The sequence below is a fragment of the Cydia pomonella genome, chromosome 16, assembly GCF_033807575.1.
Source record: "Cydia pomonella isolate Wapato2018A chromosome 16, ilCydPomo1, whole genome shotgun sequence".
NCBI lineage: Eukaryota > Metazoa > Arthropoda > Insecta > Lepidoptera > Tortricidae > Cydia > Cydia pomonella.
Genome location: NC_084718.1, coordinates 3,764,004 through 3,790,589, shown reverse-complemented (window position 1 = coordinate 3,790,589; position 26,586 = coordinate 3,764,004). Strand labels below are relative to the sequence as shown.

General features: G+C 42.7%; 1 protein-coding gene across 1 annotated transcript in view; it reads right to left on the bottom strand.

Moving 5' to 3' along the window:
* The window catches only part of LOC133526608 (uncharacterized), a 51,214-nt gene that overhangs the window by 293 nt on the left and 24,335 nt on the right, over window positions 1-26,586 (bottom strand). The window contains exons 5-29 of the mRNA XM_061863299.1: window positions 24,662-24,766; window positions 17,821-18,135; window positions 15,789-15,893; window positions 14,735-14,840; window positions 13,698-13,916; window positions 11,470-11,781; window positions 11,235-11,367; window positions 10,961-11,190; window positions 7,855-8,002; window positions 5,354-5,538; window positions 5,090-5,188; window positions 4,826-4,924; window positions 4,562-4,660; window positions 4,298-4,396; window positions 4,034-4,132; window positions 3,770-3,868; window positions 3,506-3,604; window positions 3,242-3,340; window positions 2,978-3,076; window positions 2,714-2,812; window positions 2,450-2,548; window positions 2,318-2,416; window positions 1,774-1,989; window positions 1,376-1,535; window positions 849-945 (exon numbers count right to left, since the gene is read on the bottom strand). Of these exons, the coding sequence (XP_061719283.1) occupies window positions 849-945; window positions 1,376-1,535; window positions 1,774-1,989; window positions 2,318-2,416; window positions 2,450-2,548; window positions 2,714-2,812; window positions 2,978-3,076; window positions 3,242-3,340; window positions 3,506-3,604; window positions 3,770-3,868; window positions 4,034-4,132; window positions 4,298-4,396; window positions 4,562-4,660; window positions 4,826-4,924; window positions 5,090-5,188; window positions 5,354-5,538; window positions 7,855-8,002; window positions 10,961-11,190; window positions 11,235-11,367; window positions 11,470-11,781; window positions 13,698-13,916; window positions 14,735-14,840; window positions 15,789-15,893; window positions 17,821-18,135; window positions 24,662-24,766 (3,519 nt within the window). The remainder of the gene's footprint in view (window positions 1-848; window positions 946-1,375; window positions 1,536-1,773; window positions 1,990-2,317; window positions 2,417-2,449; window positions 2,549-2,713; window positions 2,813-2,977; window positions 3,077-3,241; window positions 3,341-3,505; window positions 3,605-3,769; window positions 3,869-4,033; window positions 4,133-4,297; window positions 4,397-4,561; window positions 4,661-4,825; window positions 4,925-5,089; window positions 5,189-5,353; window positions 5,539-7,854; window positions 8,003-10,960; window positions 11,191-11,234; window positions 11,368-11,469; window positions 11,782-13,697; window positions 13,917-14,734; window positions 14,841-15,788; window positions 15,894-17,820; window positions 18,136-24,661; window positions 24,767-26,586) is intronic.

Here is a 26,586-nt window from a genome sequence, read left to right as displayed (position 1 = left end):
CCCCGCCCCCGGCCCCGCCCCCGCGCCCGCCCCCGCCGTCGCCGTCGCCCGCGGCTCGAAGCGCGCGGGCCCGGCCGCTGCGCCCGCCTGGAAGTTATAACCTACATTCATCTTTTGTCTACGATCATGAACACGTTCGGTATTTTTTATCTACTTTTTTACGCACAAAGACGTCAACAGACGGGCACAGTAATAGAATATTATTGCAGAGGCCGGGAAAGAGCAATTCGTGGATGAGTTTCGATTTTGTCGGACGATACGAAGCAGAGGACGAATCCACGGATTGATATTCCTGCCGAGGCACATATAGCATTTTCTCCAAACATTGGAGGGAATAAGGTAAAATAATCATAATTTAGCATCACTCAAATCTAACCGTCACAACCAAAACGTCAAAAACAATTTCCCTCTTTAAATTATTTTTAAAAGTTAAAGGCACAACTCATTCTTCCATTCATTGGTACGATTCTGTATAATATGGTTAATACATACATGCAAAACAGCCCATTAAGGAAGAACACGCAAAATAATTAGACCTCTAACAGACTACGATTCAAGAAAAAGTGAGATCTGAATCCATTCATATTAGAACCGAGAGACACTAGTTATGTTCAATCTGATCACCGCGAGAGATAGCAATCGGTGTCTATATCCTAAAATGAAAATCTCAACGCGAATATCGCCTCTAATGCCAATATTCAATTCACAGAACCATTACGAAAAGTGGCAAATGAAAACAACGGAAAAAGCGACACAGAAATATAACTCAAATGAAGAGAAATGACATCCTGAGCATCTTATCGCAACGCACTCAAAACTCAAAAAAACATTAGGATATTCCAAATTACCTTGACAATAGTCGGGTTGCCTTGCTTCTCTGTGTCCACGCGACTGCTTTGCCGGCTGAGAGCAACGTACGAAGGTGACGACGATAGCTCGGGACTTCTGAAATTATAAATACAAATGTTTTCCATGTATCGTTGTCTAAGTACCCACAACACAAGCCTTATATAGCTTACTGTGGGACAGTCAATTTCTAAATTTTTTTTTTGACGGGTGATGCATCTCTGAATCCAGGTCCAACTTAGGCTCCGATCTCGCTAGGTAGGGGTCTACATTTCTTATGATCAAGTAATCGAAGACCATTTTAGGGGTCAGCTAATTTATTCCGTAGTAACTAGTGCTTACCTATATATGCCTGCGAAGTCATAATCATACATTTCTAATCAACAGCGATGCAACACTATCTTAACTAGTTCAGCGCAGGATGCGCTAACTTCTGATAACATTTTGATTACGGGCACAACCATGATTCCTTGCCACGAAGAGGCCGTGTATGTAGTAGTAAATATATACGCTTTGTCCTAAAACGTACTTCCATGGAGATCTCCCTCAAGGTCATAAGCGGGTGATGCAACTCCGGGGCCAGGTCCAGTTTAGGCTCCGGTTTTGCGAGATGCCTCGCTGGTTCCAGCTCCGCGCTTTCCGGAGGCGCCACCAGAGTGAGAAGGATGAGGATTTCCGATAAACTCAGGCTTCAATATGAATGAACAGTCCTGGGAGTCACTATATTTCATTAAGAATGCCTAAAATACTCACTTTCTTGGACACTTCTCGGAAACCTCTCTCAAAGTCGTCAATGATAAATATATAGTCATCAGTTTCCTTAGGTATACCACGTAGATCTCGTTACTACTTACGGACGATATAGATCTAAGTCTAGTTTTATTATGAGTGACTCTTAGGACCTCCAGATATGTCTAAAATACTCACTTCCTCGGACACTCTTCGGAGATCTCCCTTAAAGTCGTAAGTGGGTGATGCAACTCCGGGGCCGGTTCCGGCTTAGGCTCCGGTTTCGCCGGTTGCCTCGCTGGTTCCGGTTCCACGCTTTCCGGAGGCGACTCCAGAGTGAGAGGGAAGAGGGTGTCCGATAAGACGGAGCGGGTTTGTGGCGAGGACGCGAGGACCGCTGGTCGGAGGGGCGTTCTGAAACAAGATTTTTATTTTGTTGGTTAAATGCTTTCAAATAACCATCAATACGATGGCGTCCAACGAGTGAATGCTTGACGGGGCGTACGGCGTTCATGTTAAACACCGCGCAGTTCGCACTCACTTGGACATTTGCCACTTTTATTGAAGCGTCAGTCTTTTGAGGAGACGAAGTTAGACTGCAATTTTTGATCAATAGACGTGACTAAGACATGCGGCTTAGAAAAGTTGGGCCCTAGAAACGGTATTTTCTTGTATCTTTACCTCGAGCCAAATCTCCACGTAGCCCGCGCTGTCCTCCTCGCGCGTGTGCATGTAGCCTTACCTCGAGCCAAGGCTCATCTCGACGTAGCCGTCGGGCGTGGTGGCGACGCGGGGCGGCGAGAGCCCCAGGGCCCCGGGCCGCATCTCCACGTAGCCCGCGCTGTCCTCCTCGCGCGTGTGCATGTAGCCTTACCTCGAGCCAAGGCTCATCTCGACGTAGCCGTCGGGCGTGGTGGCGACGCGGGGCGGCGAGAGCCCCAGGGCCTCGGGCCGCATCTCCACGTAGCCCGCGCTGTCCTCCTCGCGCGTGTGCATGTAGCCTTACCTCGAGCCAAGGCTCATCTCGACGTAGCCGTCGGGCGTGGTGGCGACGCGGGGCGGCAAGAGCCCCAGGGCCCCGGGCCGCATCTCCACGTAGCCCGCGCTGTCCTCCTCGCGCGTGTGCATGTAGCCTTACCTCGAGCCAAGGCTCATCTCGACGTAGCCGTCGGGCGTGGTGGCGACGCGGGGCGGCGAGAGCCCCAGGGCCCCGGGCCGCATCTCCACGTAGCCCGCGCTGTCCTCCTCGCGCGTGTGCATGTAGCCTTACCTCGAGCCAAGGCTCATCTCGACGTAGCCGTCGGGCGTGGTGGCGACGCGGGGCGGCGAGAGCCCCAGGGCCCCGGGCCGCATCTCCACGTAGCCCGCGCTGTCCTCCTCGCGCGTGTGCATGTAGCCTTACCTCGAGCCAAGGCTCATCTCGACGTAGCCGTCGGGCGTGGTGGCGACGCGGGGCGGCGAGAGCCCCAGGGCCCCGGGCCGCATCTCCACGTAGCCCGCGCTGTCCTCCTCGCGCGTGTGCATGTAGCCTTACCTCGAGCCAAGGCTCATCTCGACGTAGCCGTCGGGCGTGGTGGCGACGCGGGGCGGCGAGAGCCCCAGGGCCCCGGGCCGCATCTCCACGTAGCCCGCGCTGTCCTCCTCGCGCGTGTGCATGTAGCCTTACCTCGAGCCGAGGCTCATCTCGACGTAGCCGTCGGGCGTGGTGGCGACGCGGGGCGGCGAGAGCCCCAGGGCCCCGGGCCGCATCTCCACGTAGCCCGCGCTGTCCTCCTCGCGCGTGTGCATGTAGCCTTACCTCGAGCCAAGGCTCATCTCGACGTAGCCGTCGGGCGTGGTGGCGACGCGGGGCGGCGAGAGCCCCAGGGCCCCGGGCCGCATCTCCACGTAGCCCGCGCTGTCCTCCTCGCGCGTGTGCATGTAGCCTTACCTCGAGCCAAGGCTCATCTCGACGTAGCCGTCGGGCGTGGTGGCGACGCGGGGCGGCGAGAGCCCCAGGGCCCCGGGCCGCATCTCCACGTAGCCCGCGCTGTCCTCCTCGCGCGTGTGCATGTAGCCTTACCTCGAGCCAAGGCTCATCTCGGCGTAGCCGTCGGGCGTGGTGGCGACGCGGGGCGGCGAGAGCCCCAGGGCCCCGGGCCGCATCTCCACGTAGCCCGCGCTGTCCTCCTCGCGCGTGTGCATGTAGCCTTACCTCGAGCCAAGGCTCATCTCGACGTAGCCGTCGGGCGTGGTGGCGACGCGGGGCGGCGAGAGCCCCAGGGCCCCGGGCCGCATCTCCACGTAGCCCGCGCTGTCCTCCTCGCGCGTGTGCATGTAGCCTTACCTCGAGCCAAGGCTCATCTCGACGTAGCCGTCGGGCGTGGTGGCGACGCGGGGCGGCGAGAGCCCCAGGGCCCCGGGCCGCATCTCCACGTAGCCCGCGCTGTCCTCCTCGCGCGTGTGCATGTAGCCTTACCTCGAGCCAAGGCTCATCTCGACGTAGCCGTCGGGCGTGGTGGCGACGCGGGGCGGCGAGAGCCCCAGGGCCCCGGGCCGCATCTCCACGTAGCCCGCGCTGTCCTCCTCGCGCGTGTGCATGTAGCCTTACCTCGAGCCAAGGCTCATCTCGACGTAGCCGTCGGGCGTGGTGGCGACGCGGGGCGGCGAGAGCCCCAGGGCCCCGGGCCGCATCTCCACGTAGCCCGCGCTGTCCTCCTCGCGCGTGTGCATGTAGCCTTACCTCGAGCCAAGGCTCATCTCGACGTAGCCGTCGGGCGTGGTGGCGACGCGGGGCGGCGAGAGCCCCAGGGCCCCGGGCCGCATCTCCACGTAGCCCGCGCTGTCCTCCTCGCGCGTGTGCATGTAGCCTTACCTCGAGCCAAGGCTCATCTCGACGTAGCCGTCGGGCGTGGTGGCGACGCGGGGCGGCGAGAGCCCCAGGGCCCCGGGCCGCATCTCCACGTAGCCCGCGCTGTCCTCCTCGCGCGTGTGCATGTAGCCTTACCTCGAGCCAAGGCTCATCTCGACGTAGCCGTCGGGCGTGGTGGCGACGCGGGGCGGCGAGAGCCCCAGGGCCCCGGGCCGCATCTCCACGTAGCCCGCGCTGTCCTCCTCGCGCGTGTGCATGTAGCCTTACCTCGAGCCAAGGCTCATCTCGACGTAGCCGTCGGGCGTGGTGGCGACGCGGGGCGGCGAGAGCCCCAGGGCCCCGGGCCGCATCTCCACGTAGCCCGCGCTGTCCTCCTCGCGCGTGTGCATGTAGCCTTACCTCGAGCCAAGGCTCATCTCGACGTAGCCGTCGGGCGTGGTGGCGACGCGGGGCGGCGAGAGCCCCAGGGCCCCGGGCCGCATCTCCACGTAGCCCGCGCTGTCCTCCTCGCGCGTGTGCATGTAGCCTTACCTCGAGCCAAGGCTCATCTCGACGTAGCCGTCGGGCGTGGTGGCGACGCGGGGCGGCGAGAGCCCCAGGGCCCCGGGCCGCATCTCCACGTAGCCCGCGCTGTCCTCCTCGCGCGTGTGCATGTAGCCTTACCTCGAGCCAAGGCTCATCTCGACGTAGCCGTCGGGCGTGGTGGCGACGCGGGGCGGCGAGAGCCCCAGGGCCCCGGGCCGCATCTCCACGTAGCCCGCGCTGTCCTCCTCGCGCGTGTGCATGTAGCCTTACCTCGAGCCAAGGCTCATCTCGACGTAGCCGTCGGGCGTGGTGGCGACGCGGGGCGGCGAGAGCCCCAGGGCCCCGGGCCGCATCTCCACGTAGCCCGCGCTGTCCTCCTCGCGCGTGTGCATGTAGCCTTACCTCGAGCCAAGGCTCATCTCGACGTAGCCGTCGGGCGTGGTGGCGACGCGGGGCGGCGAGAGCCCCAGGGCCCCGGGCCGCATCTCCACGTAGCCCGCGCTGTCCTCCTCGCGCGTGTGCGGCCGCGGCGCCGACGGCCGCGGGTGCATGAAGCCGGCCGCCGGCGGCGTTCGAGATACTATCACCTGAGAACAAACAATTTTTTTTTATCTACACACATCATAATCCTTCTATGATGCCTTCAAAATCCTTAAATAATGGCAAACTGTTTTGTTACAACAAATTTCTTATCTGTGAAAATGTTGTAATTGCTTCATTGCTGGATCAAAATCGATTTGGTAATGGCATTCAAATTTCGAACATCTCTGAAAAAAAAATTGCAATTCGATTCAACCTCTATTTTAAAATGTAAATAGCCGGGTCCACACAGAGCGAGCGTCGACGCCGAGACGGCGCGCGCGCGTTTTCCTCGCCCGAGCTCCCGCCTCGCCGAGGCACGTTTACACTGGCCGTATTGGGAGCGTGCACGACTGTCACGCAACCTAGTGTCCGCAATTCTAGGGGAAAACGTCAATTCACTACATCTTATAAAACTACTCCAAAACTAAAAACTACTGAACGGATTTTCATACGACTTTCATCTATCAATAGAGTGATTCTTGAGGAAGGCTTAAGTATATAACTTGTTAAGGTTTTGTGTAAATTGTTTGAAATATAACGATGTTGTCGGAAAAAATCACGCTGGCTAGGAGCTTTAATTGAAAACGCTGCCTAATCCGTTTGAGCTATAACAACACAATGTATGGTGGGGTTGTTTCTCATTTATAGGTCTACAAAAAAGTCCGCAATGTGAAATGTCTATCTTTTAAGGATAACTTACTATATCCATTCTTAACTTCTAGAAAAAGATCACGTAATATGTGGCATTTGCAAAGCTATTTACATGGATACATTATTAACAATTATCAAAATAAATACGTTAGTTATATTAAGCATTTCATACAGATTACAATGGTCCCTTACACCATACAATTTAAATGAATATTTCAGGAGTAATCGTAAATCAAAGTTTCATTTCGAGCCATATAATTGTACGAAATGTTAAAGACCCTATCCGCAGTTAGTTCAAATTTTTACCACCTTATGCGCTGGGATCGCTTTACTTACCCCCACCACGCACTTCGCACGGTCCCAATTGTGCGTGAGGAAATTACCTCGCGCGTACGCTCGCTCTGTGTGGACCCGGCTAATTGCATACAATTTTGACAAATCTCGCATGTTACTTTGTATCGAACGATACGGAAATAGGCCCATGACTCTAGTGTGTCTCTGAATTTAAAAAAAACTACGAATGCGTGACATGCGTTAGTGAATATAATCATAGAAAGTTTATAATGTGTGTAGATAAAATAGTGTATGTGACTACATAATTAGGGATTAAAACACTCGTGGGGTCCTTTTAAGAAACTCACTTCGTTCGTTACTTAAACCCACACTTGTGTTTTAATGCCTTTCATTATGACAAAAACAGCTTTATCTCCGAGGAGTATACTCTGCTTTTCTTACCTCCTGCGAGACAGTAAAAAAAACTAAGGCTACTAGAATATTTTATTAAATTCATTCATAGGCAGCGTGCAATACAACATCTCGTCCTGGCGTTGCCAACCGTGTTCAGATTCTGGAAATCGGAAGTCAATCTGCCGCCACGGGTTGAGCTTATTCTATTCAGGGCGAGGTGGCCATTTTATTTGAAATACTACGGCCAAAGTAGATCTTCATGACTTCGGTGTGAATTCGCGCAGGACCTAGCAAAATAGCATGTTGGAGGCCAAGACTCATTTTGAGCCTCGCGCCAACAAATTAAGTATCTTGGCAATCTAGAAGCCAAGGAATTCGAAGCGCTGCCCTTGAGCTTTATCATACGACACGTGAAGATGGTCGAAAAAAGCTCTCGAGTTGGCAAAAGGCCGTTCGCGATGGGTAGGGCAAGCTCTTTCCATACAAACGCGTGCGCGTTTTTCTTCGTCTGTGTTTCAATCACTCAATATCATTTATTTGCAAGAATACTTAATTATAGTTACAGGATGTTCTTGTAGAATATTGTACAGTATTCTATCGTAATTAAACGATGAGCAAATTTTATTGTACAATAATTTTTAATCCAACACAATGTGTTAGACTGAAAATAACTATACTATTGAATTTAATTTAATTGCATACAATAACAATTACGATAAATAGATTAGACTATAAAAACTTTGCGCTACAGTTATAATTTTTGGTAAATATGCTTATTTTTCTGTTAGCTAGGGCTTAATGAAGTATTTGTTTTTTTTTTTGTATTTTTTTTATAAAGAAAAATTTCTACTTCAAAAATGAAATTAAATGCTATAGTGCCAAAACTAACGAATAAAACTTGCACAAGGTTTGTATGGAGAATGCCCTTAACGGGGCGATTCGACAAGAGGTCCCGTTGGATGGAAAGGGGGGGAGCCACGTACCTTGGCGGCGGCGGGGTCGGGGTGCGAGAAGTCCAGCTCCATGAGGTCGTCGGCCGACGCGCGCGGCAGCAGCGGCGCCGACGACGACGCGCGCGCGCCCGCCTGCCGCGCCGGCAGGGGGACCACGCGGTTGTTGCGGGCGCCCACGCTGGAACCATATATTTATTTATTTATTGTTCGGAGAACCAACAGCTATAAATTGTACAATAGTCATTACTTGTCTCTTTCTTAATGTGCCGCTGTGTTATATTATGTATGTATGTATATTTAGATATGTATCTAATATTTATTTATTTTAATATAGGTATGTATTGTTATATTTATATGTTTATTTAAATTGTATGTGTAATTTTCCTATTCCTCTAATTCATTCGTGCACTACCTGTTCTAAAAACTTACTGTTCTTTATATCCTGCTACCCTAAGGTTGTCTGGAAGAGATCGCTTACAGCGATAAGACCGCCTGTTGCTACCTTTCTTTACATTGTAAATCTGTTTTTTTTTTTTTTAATTTGTCTTCTTTGTGGTGCAATAAAGAATATTTACTTACTTACTTACTTATAGATAACAAAGAGCCAATTATAGGTTCCCACCAGTAGCAACAGGTTAACAGATAATTGGTGGTTAGCACTAGTTTTTTTTTTTTACAACGTGTTACCACTAATATTTTTAAATATTAATACTTATTATATTATATACTGAACAAAGAAACCAAAACTTATCAGTAAACTTAATACGTTAATCGATACAATAATATGCCAACACATACGACTCGCTCACTCAAGTAATTTGTCTGTTAGAATCCGTCTTATAGTTGTGATGTTATATATATTGGCTCATTACCTATCAAATTGGCGTTTTTAGGGTTCCGTAGCCAAATGGCAAAAAACGGAACCCTTATAGATTCGTCATGTCCGTCTGTCTGTCCGATTATGTCACAGCCACTTTTTGTTCATGAGTATTAGTCATGTCATAGTTTATTTATTTTAATAGTAACTTCGAAGTATTTTTTAATTTCATTAGTGCGCTACATAACAACGATTTTACATACAATTATTTGCTACTGTTATTGTTTTATGTATTCAGAATACCGCTCTGAAAACAGCTCTTTTCATGTGCTGCCGACTCGAGTATTTAAATGACTTATATTGTTCGAACGGGACAGATTTTAAAAAAAATATGAGATAGAAAATGTGCCTTAAAAATGTCTCAGATTACTGGCAAAAATTTGTTTGGTTTGTAAATGCCATCACAAAATAATCCACAAAATTCATTGTATGAAAAATCGAATTTCGTTAAAGTTCTCCATACAAAACGCCAATTTCATAGGTAATGACCTAATATATATACCGTGTTTTTTTTTATTCCGTTAATTTCAAAGGTGCATTCCTGAGCTTAAATTCAGTAACTTTCTGAAAGACACCGGTATTCTAATTAACACCATTTCGGAGATAATCAATAATTTATTTTTATCTTATAAGGCCCTTACGAGGGTACACACTTGCCTTAGGGCCTGTTTACATATTGATTATGATTAGTGTTTAGTACGAGTGTATACATTTGCTACTAACGTAAGTACCATTTCGGACGATTGGTGTTCAAAATGACATTGGTATGTCACAGTTTTCAATTGTTTGGTTGAATCAAATGTTATGCCCGTGTTACAACAACGCTATACGCAACATTTAATTACTTAAAAAAAAAACTGTTTTTTATTTTTATTAGCAATGTCATTTAGTTAACTTACCCATACCCCGGAGTTAACGGAAATCAATAAAAACACGGTGTACGGGTACTTAAACTAGTCAGTTTCATTAATACCGAAGTTAAATCGTCTGAAAGTATCCCAAATGGCGTCTTACATGTTAAGAATAGTACATTGTAGGAGAGGCTGGAAAATCGCTCAAAGATGGACGAGTGAGTTTTAGAATAATACGTGTAAAAATACGAGTCCATCTTTAGCGTTTCGGGCCGAGGCATTAAATAGTGATTTTCACGACTACTGCGAGGAAATAAAAAAAACATTTGCATAACTATAAGTACGTCAATGAAAATGAAAAATGATTTATTTAGGTATCAAAATTGCAGCTTATTACACAGTAGAAAAGTATTACATTTTTAAGAGCATTCTATTCTTAGAAAGCCTAGGAATAGTGTCCTGAGCCCTAAACTAGATAAACCTGTCTTATAGGGATCAGGGAACCACCGCTTTTTTTAGAAATTAATATTTATATTGGCGAGAGGAAAGAAAGCGATATATTTTTGCCAGGAAAAGGAACATTTATCTTCACTAGACTAACTCATTTTTAAAGCGTAGATACGCATTTCTTATATTTTTTAGTCAAACACAATTTACACTATCCAATTCAGTAAGTATTTTCCGATCCCGCCTTTTTTACTAAGAGGCGTTTTTCTTCAAACCGACTCTAAATTTAGAAGCGTTTTAGCTAAAAAAAACCCACAAACAGCTATAAAAGTAAAAACGCGTTAAGTGTGAACGGATGGTTTTGACATTTTTTTTTAACAAGTAGGGTAAACCGTCTATTACTGGCTACCCTCCAATTACCGGCCATCTTATACTAAAATGGCTAAAAGAAGAATTCTATTTATTTATTTACACAATTCAAGTCAAGTAAATAACTATCATTCTGATGATTAACTTACAATGTGTGATTATTAAACAGAATCCCTTTTAGTATAAGATGGCCAGTAATTGGAGTGTGGCAAATAATAGACGGTTAACCCTAATTGGTCCTATAAATAACCTAATTTTATTTTCGAAGGAAAAACTTGCGCCAAAAAAAGACCTTTTACCACTACCAATGACAGATTATGATAACAATGATCACCAATAATAGAAGATTTTCCAAAATATAATAAATAATATAAAAAAATATGATGATAACAATGAAACATTGTAGTAGTTGTAGTTCAAGTGCTACAGCTATGCCTACTTTCCAGCTTGATTTTAGACCATCTATTGCCACATTTCCGAACAGTGGCGTGAAAAGTTTATTGCACAGACCTGTAGGCGCGCGGCGGCCGCTCGTCCGCGTCGACTATGTGCGACATGGCCGGTTCCAGTATGTATAGTGCACTGCACAGACCTGTAGGCGCGCAGGCGGGTGACGTCGGGGCGCGGCGGCGCGGGCCGCGAGCCCACGCTGTAGGCGCGCGGCGGCCGCTCGTCCGCGTCGACTATGTGCGACATGGCCGGTTCCAGTATGTATAGTGCACTGCACAGACCTGTAGGCGCGCAGGCGGGTGACGTCGGGGCGCGGCGGCGCGGGCCGCGAGCCCACGCTGTAGGCGCGCGGCGGCCGCTCGTCCGCGTCGACTATGTGCGACATGGCCGGTTCCAGTATGTATAGTGCACTGCACAGACCTGTAGGCGCGCAGGCGGGTGACGTCGGGGCGCGGCGGCGCGGGCCGCGAGCCCACGCTGTAGGCGCGCGGCGGCCGCTCGTCCGCGTCGACTATGTGCGACATGGCCGGTTCCAGTATGTATAGTGCACTGCACAGACCTGTAGGCGCGCAGGCGGGTGACGTCGGGGCGCGGCGGCGCGGGCCGCGAGCCCACGCTGTAGGCGCGCGGCGGCCGCTCGTCCGCGTCGACTATGTGCGACATGGCCGGTTCCAGTATGTATAGTGCACTGCACAGACCTGTAGGCGCGCAGGCGGGTGACGTCGGGGCGCGGCGGCGCGGGCCGCGAGCCCACGCTGTAGGCGCGCGGCGGCCGCTCGTCCGCGTCGACTATGTGCGACATGGCCGGTTCCAGTATGTATAGTGCACTGCACAGACCTGTAGGCGCGCAGGCGGGTGACGTCGGGGCGCGGCGGCGCGGGCCGCGAGCCCACGCTGTAGGCGCGCGGCGGCCGCTCGTCCGCGTCGACTATGTGCGACATGGCCGGTTCCAGCTGGTATTCGCTGTGGGGAATACGTTACGGTTATAATGTCTTCAAACATAATAATATTTTTTCCTACTCCTCTACTGTTATCTGTCATTTATGCATTCATTAACACGAATATAAGAACATACATAAAAGGTTTCAAGAAAAGTCTATATTGTCTATTCCTCATAAAAGCTCTTGTGCTTTTATAAGCTATAATGTTACTGCGATTAATGGCTACCAACCTAACAAAACCAAAACGAATACAGTTTTAAACTAAGTGCATTGCTGCCAACGTACAAAATATTCATTTGGTTGCATAGTAAAAATAATTACTTCATAAGTCAGAAACACGCATGTGACACCCGTAATATAGCAACACCCATAGACTACGAAGACCGCTTAGCGTTGCTTGTTAGTCTCCGTAGGCTACGGTGGCCAAAATTGAGAAAAAACTGTCCAAAAAATTAATTTAGCAAGTAGCAAGTACCAGGGCCTCATGAGGTACGAGGAGGTGTCGCCGACCGGCCGGCCGCGGCCCGGGGCGGGCCGGGCGCGTAACAAGGTATGCTCACGCGTCTTGGCTATATACGTTTGCTGTAATTTGTTTACCTAAATTAAGATTTATTTTTGTTGACTCGTAGGAAAAATATTGTATGCAACGTTGTATAAGTAGGTCAAAAAATTCTCGTGGCGTATTCCTTTACAATGTTCTTATACAACTGTTCAATACTATAAATACTATAAATAGGATGTAGTTCTGCAAACAGAAACCAGCTCACACTGAAACTCCATTTAATTTTTTACTTCATGTTTTTCAGGGATGTTACGGAGCTCCGGTTCCGTTAAATCGGAACTTCCGATTGGTATTACACATCCGATCCGACAACTTTTGAATCGGAAATTATAGCGGATGTCAAAGCTTAGCGCGGTGGCGGGACATGAGCGACGTTCTTCATAAACAAACAGGTTTATACCTGTCACTCACTCATCTCCCCGCTTGCCACCTGCTGCACGGCAAGCAAGTGCTGCAAGGATGGTTAATATTTCAAATTTTTAATTTTAATAGACCTACCCTTAACATCTCGTCCACCTCTCACTCAGGCTCCGATTTTGGTTCCGATTCCGATTCCATTTCTGGTTCCGATAAACTAAATTAAAAACTTCAGATTCCGCTTTCGGTTCCGATAAAATCACATCTGTTACATCCCTAGTTTTAAGGTTCGATTTTGAAAAAAAAATTGTAAGGTTAGTTTCCGTTTGCAAAACTACGTCCAACTTTATAGTCAGTAGTGACATAGTAGGGGTATAACTATCAAGACTTCTCTAAATTTGCTAGAAGAATAATATTTGCCGGCATAAATACGGACGTTTCTGTAAAAAGTCAGATCCCGCGGGATGCGGGGGGTCGTAGTTGACGTTTTTTGGGAGTGTTAACTACAGATACTTACCTAAAGCGAGGGTCTGTAGAAGGTGTTCTACTGCAGACGGATCCAATAAACCTGATACTAGTCCATGGTCTAGTGGGTCTATAAAATCATCAGTCGCCGCGGGATATTCTGGAGCCACGGGCAGTTAGATATTATTGACCATCTTTAGGGAAGTTATAAGTTTTTACCTTAACCGAGGGTCTGTCGAAGGCGCCTCGCTGCACACCGAGCCACTAGAACCTTATACCAGTCCATGGTCTAATGACGCCATGGGAAGGTAGCCATCTGTCGCCGCGGGGTGGTCTGGGCAGTTAGTTATTATTGACCATCTCTAGGGAAGTTAACTACAAGTTCTTACCTAAACCAAGGGTCACACGCTGCACACAGAGCCGTTAGATGCCGATACCAGTCCATGGTCTAGTGGTGCCATGGGAAGGTAGCCATCAGTCGCAGCACGGTATTCCGGCGCCTTTGGCTACCTAGCCATCGTTGAAGTTTTCTGGGGAAGTTACACTATATTTACCTAAACCGAGGGTCTGTCGAAGGCGTCCCGCTGCAGACAGAGCCACTAGAAGCGGATACCAAGCCATGATCTAATGGCGCCATGGGAAGGTAGCCATCAGTCGCCGCAGGGTATTCTGGTGCCATGGGTAGGTAGCCATCGTTGAGGTTTTCTGGGGACGTCTCAGAGGCTGCTATTGAAGAGGTCCGGGAGTGGCTCGCTGGTTCGCGACCCAATTTACTGTGGAAAATATTTTTTATCATTTCTTTCCTTAACAATTCAAGAGAAATGAGCTCCAATGAGATTAAACGCCTAATGTTCAACACAGAATAGAACCTAACTTACAGCAAAATTTCAATGTGATCGAATTGCTTATGGATTGATGAACTGCAAAATGAACCTCGGATTAGAACATTCAAAAATTTATTCTGCAAGTTAAGGTTAAGGGCTATTTTACAAGTCAATACAACATTTATAGTAACATCATATAGTGACATAAAAAATACATAACAACATTTATAAATACAACAGCCAATACCTGGGTAAACATTACATTATAATAATCTTAAAATAAATAATTACTACAATACAATAGAGATGTATAGATAGATACTATATACTATAAAAATACATTAAATTTGGAGATGTAAAAGGTCCCCAATTTCAGTGTATTAATACTAATAAGATTTGGAGGTGTAAAGTCTCTCCAAGTGTCAAAATAAAATGCATACTAAATAAATAAATCGCGTCTGGACTGTTAAGCTAGCAGTCTCAAACTAATGCTACAGAATACATAACTAGTATGTAGTCAAGTATGTATATTATACAATATTACAGAGGCGTAGTCTCCACGGTTAATACACTAAGTTTGGAGATGTATAAGGTCCCCACGGTCTGAGAAAAATAATAATACACAATAATAATTACATTAATAAGATTTGGAGGTGTAAAGGCTCTCCAAGTGTCAAAGAAAAAAATAAAAAAAGTGTATCAAATACATCTTTCACGTCAAGACGCGCAAGAGTCTACAGACAAATAACCTGATAGTAGTAACATACCCAAACCTATCCCGGGGTCCCATCTCGCAGTAGTCGGGCTCCTCCGGGATCCGCGGCGTGCTGTGCCACTCCGCCGCGTCCGCCTCGTCGTGCGACGCGCTCAGGCCTGAGACACAAACCGTTGGTAAACCACAACAATAACTTGTAGCTGAAACATTGACTACGCCGACAAGTAGGTGCTACCCCTTACAGTTCACGCAGGCGTCTGTCGAGGTCGGCTATTGTATTGAATAAATAGGAAATTAAAACTGGATTTTATCACTTCACTCTAATAAAAACCGGGCAAGTGCGAGTCGGACTGGCGCACGAAGGGTTCCGTACCATTATTTATAAATACGGCAAAAAAATTGTTTGTTGTATGGGAGCCCCCCTTAAATATTTATTTTATTCTGTTTTTAGTATTTGTTGTTATAGCGGCGACAGAAATACATCATCTATGAAAATTTCAACTGTCTAGCTATCACGGTTCATGACATACAGCCTCGTGACAGACGGACGGACGGACGGACAGGGAAGTCTCAGTAATAGGGTCCCGTTTGACCCTTTGGGTACGGAACCTAAAAGTTGTGCTGCTCCCTATACTTCATCTAAGTTCTTTATAAGTCGCTGCATCAATATTACAAGGTTTTTTTTACAATATAAGTTATGATTAGTACTTAATTCTACGTGTCTTTGGCTGTATTTTGCTGAAACCAGGCTCTTAATATCATCAAATAATAGTCCAAAAATCCCGATATTACAGTCAGCGTCAAATACTTCGTAGCAGTCAAAGTGGCCAAATAGTTCGGTACACCATACTAAATATATGGAGTACCGAACTATTTGGCTACTTTGACTGCTACGAAGTATTTGACGCTGACTGTACATGGTTCTATGTTATGCTTATAAAACTTCGGCAGAGGCAGTGGACGTACCGCGTAATGACGTCATCAAAATGGCTTAACGCCTTACTGCATATATGGCGGATAAGATATTCAACTCTATTGGCAGCTTTTAAATTTCAAGAAATATTTTTTATTACATGCAGTAAGGGTTTAAGATCGACACAAGTTACCTTCAATAAGCTCCGAATGCCGTGTAGGTGGCCTTTCGACCTCCAAAGACTTAAACGCCTTTGAAGGCATACTATCGCAACGATTCCTAAAAGGACCGGCAGCGTCTGTAAATAAATACACAATTTATAATCTTAGATTAGTCCCAAATTAAATTACGAAAGTCCATAAATATATTATTCGCATCTGTAGCTTAATTAGTTTTTATTTGTAAAACAAGCTTGAGAAAATGTTTGAAAATTTACAAAATTTTGTGAATAACATGTATGAAAAATAACGATATTTTAGTTTTCGTTAATAAATAAAGAGGCACGTTAACAGAATTGTAAAGGGGCCCACTGATTACCAGTTCGCCGGACGATATCGGCCTGTCAGTTATTCCCAAAAGCTGACTTCCCGAATATCTGACAGGCCGATATCGTCCGGCCAGGGGCTCTAAGTTTAATGAATAATGGATTCATCTTTACTGGACAGTATTGTTTAATATTTCACAAAACCTAACGTTGATTTTGTATTAAGCGTATAACGATATCGAAAAACATACTAGGGATGATGCCGTGATGATTTACATTTAGCCTTAACAATCCGGGCCCCAGGTTCCGGGCCTAAAGTATCGGTTCTTCACATAATTTTTATGTTTTAATTGTTAGAAACGCTTTATTTATGTCGAATACCTGACCATGCTACATAATCCCATCATTGACCAAGGCGTAAATAAATAGCGATATACAGTCACGACTGAAAATATCGATACGAATAAAATTCCGATATTATATATACACGACCTTATTGCCCATATACGTGTCGAAGACTAGTCAAAGGTCCTACTTTGCCGCTTACCAAAAGGACGAGATTTGCTTGTATCTTTATACGAATAACCTTTCAAGGCGACCTTATGGCAAGCGACAAAGTGGGACGCTTTGCCGACCGCGGACACATTAAGGTGTATACATATTTTTGGCACTTTATCGTCCGTATCATTTTCACACTTGACCGTACATTCCAATGAGCGAAGTTTTTCAATCCTCAGATAAATATCAACAATACATTTATATTTCTGCTATCAACGCGACAATAAAAGTAAATGACATCTTTGTTGATTGGTATTTTATCAGATGTATGAAAAACCAAGCTTATTAAAACAAATAAATAAATGAAATAATAAAATTGAAAGCTTAATTACACAGCTAATTCTGTACAAAAACTGCAAAATAAGGCAATATATAGACAGAAAATCAAAATGTTACTTGGGAATCATTCCTTTGACTAAACAATTTTTATTTCGCGTGAAAAGATAGCGTAAGCGTGCATCATTCCAGTAAAGGTAGGAAAACAGTTTTTAAAATAAGTTAAAGATCGTGTCATTCACGACGACGCGAGCCTTGACTCGTATTTCCGTGTTGTTAAGGGTTAGATTTGACAAATTTGCGCGTCATCGCGGATGACACGAACTGGTAGTAAATGAATCGTCGTGCAGCCGTTCCAACCGCAGGTTATATTTAAATTAATTATAAGCTACTGAAATGGTAGACTATTTATGCGCTGGTAAACCTGTGGTTATTAGTTGATGTAGAAGGGTTTTGCCCAAAAAAATCCTTTTCATAGCGACGTTTTTACTATTTTATAAAATTCTTCTCACAAGCTTTTTCTCTTCCAATACGAGAAAATTTTCCCAGGTAAATATAGTAGGTATATTTTTATTTGACATTGTATTTATTATGCTAATTTTAATTTATTTAAGTATTTTAATGTAATTGTGAAAAACGAGATGTAATATGAATTATTGTAAATGCCTAGCAGCGGGGAAATATAATAAAATCATTCCAGCAAGCATAATAACCATTGGATTAACCAGTCACTAAACCCGACTATGACTAACCAAACATTTTACTGTCTCGTGTTTCCAAATGCATTTTAAAATTAGGTTTACAAACTAAACTTTATGTACCAAAAATATAAAATAAACGTGTTGCACTAATACAAGCTAAATACCCTTACTACGCCCGATATAAAGCATGCAACAAGCATACATACTCTTTGTATGAGCGGGCGAGAGTTTAGACAGCCGCGCTCCCGTACTAGCGCGCCGGCTCCACTGCGTTTTCTTCGACGTTGTCTCAGTTCCATTGACGGCTTTGCATGAAGAATGCCGCTGAGCTCGCTCAATAGTCACTCTATCTACTTCGTCCCCAGTTAGAGGTGCTGATCTCGTCCGCTCGTGGACTATCTTGAGCGGTTCTTGAAAGAGCGGGCACCCGGTCGGGAGTGAAACGGTTCGATGATGTTTTATGAGTCGAGGATGGTCGGGTTTATCGTTAATTAGTGAGTTATTCGGTGGTTGGTTTTCGGCTGCGGACAAGACAAGGAAGCTACACAAACTGACACCATGACACCAAGCACCCGGTGCGATGGTTTGTTAACATGGATGGAGCGATGGTATTTATTGCTTAGGTTACTTTTGGTATACCTATTTCACACGGCATTAGAGAATCAGAGTTTTTTTGTTTGAGTATATTCAATTAAAGCAAAATTAGAAATGTACACAATTTCAAATAAACCTTCATGAAGAGACCTTTTTTGGGAATTTCAAGACGAAACAAAAAACAAATGTAATCAGTAACATTTAAATATCCAGCATGGTGCTTTTTATTTAAGTATTCAGGATACCTTAGGAAGCAAAAATATTTTTTTTGTAAATTTTAATGAAGTAGCATATTCAGGCTTTAAACCTGGATACAATATGATGTTTATATTTAAAATATAAAATCGTTTCTAAATTAATTTTAAAGTATTTGATATTTCTGTATTTCACTATTTCCGTGCCATAAGTACAAAAAATTAAATTATTTATTATGATATTCCATGATGATGATAATCCATGTTACCAATACCAGTTAGTGACAATATCGCTTCCCCTTATTTAAAATTAAACACAATTCATCAATAACCATTATTATTCAACAGTGAACCAACACCAAATGAATAAAATACCATCGCTCGTAACACTGTTAAAAAATGCCGGCAATAATATGGTATAGTTTACAATACATACTTATTATATATGAATGCGGTTTAAATATGGAACAAATGTCCTGCAAATTATATCCACTGCCAAAAAGAATTTGAAATAGAGGAGAATTGCCAAAGATTTTTTTTTTGCCACAGTAAATTTACTGCCAGCTTTTTTAAAACTTTTAGAATGCTATTTGACTTTGATCCTTGTTCTTTCACTGATATGTGTTGAATTTGTTAAATATCAAAAAGTGGCGCCATTTTACCGGGCATGGGCTAAAGGTTGTGGCGCCATCGCTAGAAACGATACCGCCATACCTTTGGCCTTTGATTTATTAGATGGCGCCACTTTTTGATATTTAACAAATTTATCAGTGAAAGAATAAGGATTAAAGTCAAATGGCGTTCTAAAGTTATAATCATGTGTCGAAAGATGACAGTAAATTTACTGTGGCTACAAAGTTTTATTTGACAATCCACCTCTATTTCAAATTCTCTTTGCCACTACGAGATGAATCAAAATCGCCTGACTTCGGTGATAGATCTAGTGCATAATTGTTTTCCGTCTTATTTTCTCGGAAACTTTCGTATTTGTCATGCTACTTCAGTCAAACTCAGTACTTTTTGTACCGCGATTGACTGAAATAGCAAGACACTTTCGTAAGTTGCCGTGAAAATACGATGGTAAATAATTATGCACTACATCTGCACATATCTGGCAACGTCGCTAGAGTTATCTTGCTTTGCGACGTTGTCAAACATTACAGTAGCTACGATTAAAATTCGTACTGTCGCCATCAGATATATCGAGGCAGCCGAAGTCTCTTCTTGACAATAGAGGCGTGTTCATATATTTGTGAGCACTTTGGCCGCTCCGATATATCTGATGGCGACAGTATTGTGAAGAAATTTGACTTCTGTGTGATTTTCTACCTTGTCTCACTTACAATTAATATGATAGCTGGGGCCCGTTTCTCGAACGGTATTAGACTAATATTATTAGTCCACGAACTGGGGCCCATTTCTCGAATGATATTAGACTAATATTATTAGTGTGTTGCCATGGTAACCTATACGATTTGACAGTTCGTGTACTAATAGTTATGAAAGGTAGAGACAAGGAATAGAATCTCCATAGGCTGAACTGTTGCATAAGTGTCCAGCTGTCAGCTATAAATAATAGTTCCAAATCTCTCCAGAGTAGCGCTAGAGTAGCTAAGAACCTAGGCGTTATTGACGGAGTCGAGTGCGCTGTCTATAGATAGATAGATAGATACATTCTTTATTCATACCCACAACATACATGGCATTAGCATCAAAACAAACAAATAAGAAAAGTGTAAAATAAAACGACGACCGGTTTGGCCTAGTGGGTAGTGACCCTGCCTACGAAGCTGATGGTCCCGGGTTCAAATCCTGGTAAGGGCATTTATTCGTGTGATGAGCATGGATATTTGTTCCTGAGTCATGGGTGTTTTCTATGTATTTAAGTATTTATAAATATTTATATATTATATATATCGTTGTCTAAGTACCCTCAATACAAGCCTTATTGAGCTTACTGTGGGACTTAGTCAATTTGTGTAATAATGTCCTATAATATTTATTATTTTATTATTATTATTTATTATAAAAACATGCAAACTATGATTTTTTTTTCTCGAGTATTCTAGGTATTGTAGCGCGACCTATTTACGGTTTTTAGTCGGACACTTCTTGGTATATGGAGATTCTATTCCTTAACTCTACCTTCCATACTAATAATATTATTCTAATACCGTTCGAGAAATAGGCCCCTGTCAAGTCGTATGGGTTACCATGGGAACACACTAAAAATATTAGACTAATACCCTTCTAGAAATGGGTCCCTGCTAGGGATCTCATCATTAATGTCACTGTGAAAAGGTACGAAATGGTACAGAAGTCAAATTCCTTAACCGACAGCTAAGGTCATACAAGTATGAATTTTCTTGATCCATTGAAATATGATAAAAAAATTGCATACATATGTATGAGCTACCGTCGTTTTCATTTGAAGACTTAATATTTAAAAAAATGTAATATTTGCTATACCATATTTTCTCGGCTTGTTCATGAAATTATTATAATAATGTATTGTCATGTACACGATATCAAATATCCAACACCGATGATCATGCGCGATCACTCTTAATGCATTAGTCATAATGCTCAAAATGCCTTAACAAATAATATAATAACATCCTATCATGCTTAATCACATCCATCGATATTTGTCATACCTATGTCGGCGGCCGATTGTAAAATCAGGCAGATCATGAAATTCCTAGGCATATCGTGAATCGGGAAATCGTTTTCTCGTTCCCCGAGTTGGCGGGGCTCCTATTTCTGGACAGTGTGCCCTTCGGGGATCTGAAGCAACTTAAGGAACCTATCCAACTTATCTATTGGTTAAATGTGACTACAATCAAAATATTACACAGGAACATTACGATCGGCCTGATTTTTCGATCGGCCGCCGACACCTACAAATAATAACAACTTTTTAACTTAATCTAAAGACAGTTATCATATTCACTTATTTAGCATATACAAGTATAGGAGTGTGTTGTAGTTGTGATGGCCACTAATTAAAAGTCGTTTGTACAAAAATCATGGTAAAAATAATCTATACTCAAAAAAATATACAAGATTTTCTCAGTTCGAATATGGAACCTACTTTTTTGTAGATACGACTTTGTGACTTGAAAATTACAATACATAAAAAGCAACTTTTAGGCTTACATTGTGTATCTTTTTCTTAAGTAATTTGAATTGTAAATGTCCTCTTCAATACTTTACGTTTTAGCGCAACAAATTAGTGGTTCCAACATTTTTTCAGTTGCACCCAAAAATCTATGGTTATCTCTACTGAGATGACATCTATTATTCAATTCACTAAAAAAAAGTAAGAACATTTTGCTGTTTTCGGCCAAGCGCGGCAAAGCATTCGTTCGATATACATTTAAACTGTTATTGCATTATAAGCCTTAAAGATCACATCGTTAAGTTCTGATTCAAACAACAGATGTTAAGCTTTATTAATTTGACATGTATTAAGCTTTCACAAATATCTGTCAAACATTAAGGAACCCTCATTGTTGAAATATTCTACAAATAACTCCTTTTATTCAACCAAATATTGTTTGATTGTAAAGATGTGTAATGTCTTATACAAATTCGTGTTTGAATTGAGGCCAGTCAGGATATTAAAGTACAAACAGCAACACTGAACTGTCCACCGGTGAACCTTATGCCTTTTGTAATAAGGTCCACCGATGGACAGTTAACAGTTTGAGCGATGGTACCTACAATAATTATTTATTGTACCATGTACATGTACTCTTCGTTATGTAACCGACAATTTAGACCTAATTTGTTTGACGGATATTTGTTAACAATCATTACCTTGCAGAAACGAGATAACATAACGATCCACATATAGTTTTCTCGCTCGTACAGTCGCCATAAGAAATATCGGAGCGACCGAGGTGCTCAATAATATCTGAGCACTCCAACGCCATGACAATAGAGGCGTGTTCAGATATTTGTGAGAACCTTGTCTGCTCCGATATAATTGATTGCTAACTGTACTTATAGCGCCGTGCAAAGCTATCGAATGGAAATAAATTTAGGGATATGACAATATAAAGCCAAGTTCTTCCATAGTAATTATGACAGTTAAAAAAAAATACTCAGTGTCACCAACATAATAAAAAAAAAAAAACTGAGTAGAGGCTTTTCTGCAATAGATTTGTGCCAATGTATAACTTACATCTTGGTGTAAGGGTTCCATTTTGAATAACGACTGGAGCTTTTAAAATAAATAAAAAAACTGTTTTGCTGTAAATTGGGCGCAAGACGTGTATTTCATACTTATTATATACTAATTTATAATATGCAATTTTGATTTTAAATATGGTTAAAAACTGACCGTTTATTGTCTATATCCCTAGAAAGTTTCATTAACGGCAATTCTTAGATTAGTGGCAGGATACATATAGTTTAACCACAAGATTGGCAAATATAAGTTTACAAGGCGGCAGTTTTAGCACTCACCAGAGGTCGCTACTGACTTCACGGTCAGTTGAAAGCAATTTTTTTAATACCTTAGTAGAACTAATTGACTCTTCGTTGAATAGGTGGCGTATAAGTCAAGGAAAAAAAATGTCGACCATATGAAGTTCTATATCGCGATATCGAGGTTTTCTAACTTAGAAGTCGGTTGTGAATGCGTATAGAATTATCTGAGATGATTTTTTGGCCTCAAGCCCTAAGCTGTTGAACAAAAGCCATTGTTTCTTTTATGCGCCGCAGTGAGAAGGATCAAGCTCGTATAAAAGGGAATTTTAGCGTTCTACACATATGGCTCAAATTTATATAACAGCTTCTTGTTACCTCCGAATATTCTTACCTATCGTACTCTATTACCAAAACGTGTTATCTTTGAATGATGTTACATGAATTTGAACCATATTAGTAGAACGCTAAAATTGTCTTTTAAATGGGCTTATTACTCACTAATGAAAAATTTGGTAGCCACCACGGTGCACAAAAGAAACAATGCATTTTGTTTAACAGCTTAGGTTTTTGAGGCCAAAAAATCATCTCAGATAATTCATACTATTAATTATATTACCGACTCTCATTTGACTTTTTCTCAGTTCGCAAAAAATGAATCCCTTATCTTATAATAATATTTTTATCAGAATATGCTTATAATGAATAGCGCGAAGTATTAGTTCGATTAAGTATTTTAAATTGGTACGATAAAAAAAAATCTGTTTATATATACCTCGTTATCCACGTGAGAAACAGAATATATAACACAAACACAAATACGTGATTTATCCATTGAACTATTACTGCGAATAGAACCGGCACAGAGAACCAGTATTTTGCGCCATGAGTTGTTGTTTTGACAACAAACCATAGAAGCGGAGCGTGAATCTAGCGAGCTAAACGCGTAAGCGCAATGAATTTTACGGCGCTTACGACGTTTTGGTCGTGTGGTACAAATTGTTATAATAACTCAATGGATTTTTCCTCGACGTGATACCCTGATTTTATACTCTCATTGTATTACATACTATTTATACTACATATTCAATCGAATGAAAAACCTAGACAGTAGCGACCTCTAGCGGTCACGCGTTGTTAGTTCAGACAAGGCGCTTGCACATATAGCTATCACAGTGAACCGACTCGAGAAACCATCTCGTTTACATTTGCTTGGTATAAGCGAGAGGGAATCGGTTCGAATATATCACTGTGGCTCTATAAGCAGGTACAACCACTGTTATATGTTACATTGATGAAAATGCAGATGGTATTTAGTACACATTAAGGCGCTTTAATTTTCTTTACTCTGACTAAGCAGCGCGGCATGAAAAGAGACGATTTTTTTTATATGTAGGTGTCATAAATTCAATGCACTGTTTTTATTCCCCGTCTATTTCTGGTGACCCGTTTTAATGCCAGACTATAGATTTTTGATCTTAATCTAACCCTTTTTTTATAAAACCACCCATCTTTTGTATAAAAAATATTCAAAAAAGTAGCCGAAAATACCTCGCGGGATTTGTGCACAAGCCCTAAGGTTGATTTCAAATTGAAGCTTCATGGACATAGCGTCTTATTGAGAACCGAAAATAAGTAACCTTTTGGTTGAAAATGGCACAAATGATTACTAAATAAAAATCTTACATTAAAACTGAAACAACCATTTTTAATTGATTGGTCCATCGAATTACGAGTATTTACCATCTGCATTATCACCACCACAACACATATCCGCGGCCATACAAAAAAGCGTCCTATCCCTTTGCGCTAAGGTGCACATTACCGTTGGTCGTGAGAGGCGCAATGGCGGCCGCCGAGTCATCTATGGAGTAAGTGTTGGTTGAACACACGCATTGTCTAATGCATGAGCCAACGCAGAGGCCCTTTTCTGCAATAGATTTGTGCCAATTTATACCTTACATCTTGATCGGAAGGTTCAATTTTGAGGGACTGGGGCTTTAAAATAAGCTCTCAAGGACTTCAAAAAAGGTAACACTATTATAATAAAGGCAACGAATAAAGAGCGCCATTGTAAGTAATTAAATGTATAAATGTGGGATTCCACGAGTGTGCGGCACGGTGCGGCACAAGCATTCTTGTACTGGATACGGAATCCCGCCTTTCCATAACAATAATTTTATGAACATCGAATCTCTTTATCGCTTTTGCGTATTCGAGTGATAGAGGCAAATGGGTCAAAATTCTTCTTCGCTGTTTGTTTTTGGTCCCCAAAAAATTTGACGAATTTTGTGAATGAATTTTATGAGGTGAAATTTAGCCTTTAATTTTTCTTATGTTAATTAAAATCTACAGCTAGAAAGACATGCAATATCACTCAACTTTTTTATTTATTTGTACAAAGACATAAATACAAGCGTGATAGTGGTCAGAAAGAAGACAACGAAAATAATTTTGACCCAGAGAACGAAATTACGATTTTAGATGTTCGCGGTAGATCTTAAGATTACAAACTTACAGTCGACGTACAAAGATATAATAATAATAATAAATAAATATTATAGGACATTATTACACAAATTGACTAAGTCCCACAGTAAGCTCAATAAGGCTTGTGTTGAGGGTACTTAGACAACGATATATATAATATATAAATATTTATAAATACTTAAATACATAGAAAACACCCATGACTCAGGAACAAATATCCATGCTCATCACACGAATACATGCCCTTACCAGGATTTAAACCCGGGACCATCAGCTTCGTAGGCAGGGTCACTACCCACTAGGCCAGACCGGACGTCATTCACGTCATATGTTAACACTTCAATACCTTAATCCTTTGTAATAAAGCAAAAAATGTTAACATATCTTTGACGTCGACTTTACACTTTTAGGTAAGGTTCTCTGGAAAATTGAGCTTAATAAAAAAAATTGGCTCCCTAGATTAACAAGAATATTTTAAGTAAACCAGCAGAATAAATTGCCCGAATTCTCTCTAGCACATGTTCGCCGCAGTACAATGTTGCGCGCGTGATAAACTACCCCACTCTTATTAACTGTATTCATTAGAAAAAGATGTATAATCTATGTTACGCGCGAAATAAAATGTCGAGTAATGAGCTAGGGGTGCTGGATTTTTATTTCATGAGGGCCACTATAACTAAAAGTAGTCAAAAATATCTATTTTGGCAAACGAGTACCACGTATGAAAATATATTTTATTACCCAGATGACGCATAGATATTTTCGACTTATTCGTTAAGTTTAGACTATATTGAACAAGATGTAAGGAATTCACTTCTCGTGTTGGGATAGGATTTTGAATTTCCGAGGCAACTGTACACAAAACAATGCTTGCTTACACTTTAACTATTCTAAATGTATGGTTAGTCACATTTTTCTTTAAAGGGTACTTAAGCGAAGCTGACTATACTACTGTCTAACTACAGGTTAACACTTTAAAAAAAAACTTTTATAGACATATTAAAGAAATATATTCAATTCATCACATAACAACCCCAGTTTCATTTTCTTGATAATTCTATTTCCAAAAAAATATCCGTTGAAATATTTTACCCAAAAACCATTTTGTGCATGCTACTCTATCCACCGCTACAACCCCAAAAACTAAGTTTGCAAAAAGAAAAAAAAATCTTTCATGTCTTTATAACTGGCTTTTGTGACTCTAGTGAAGTGTGACCCTAGCTTAATCTTGACTGTTTTAGGCAAAAGAGTACCCTATTA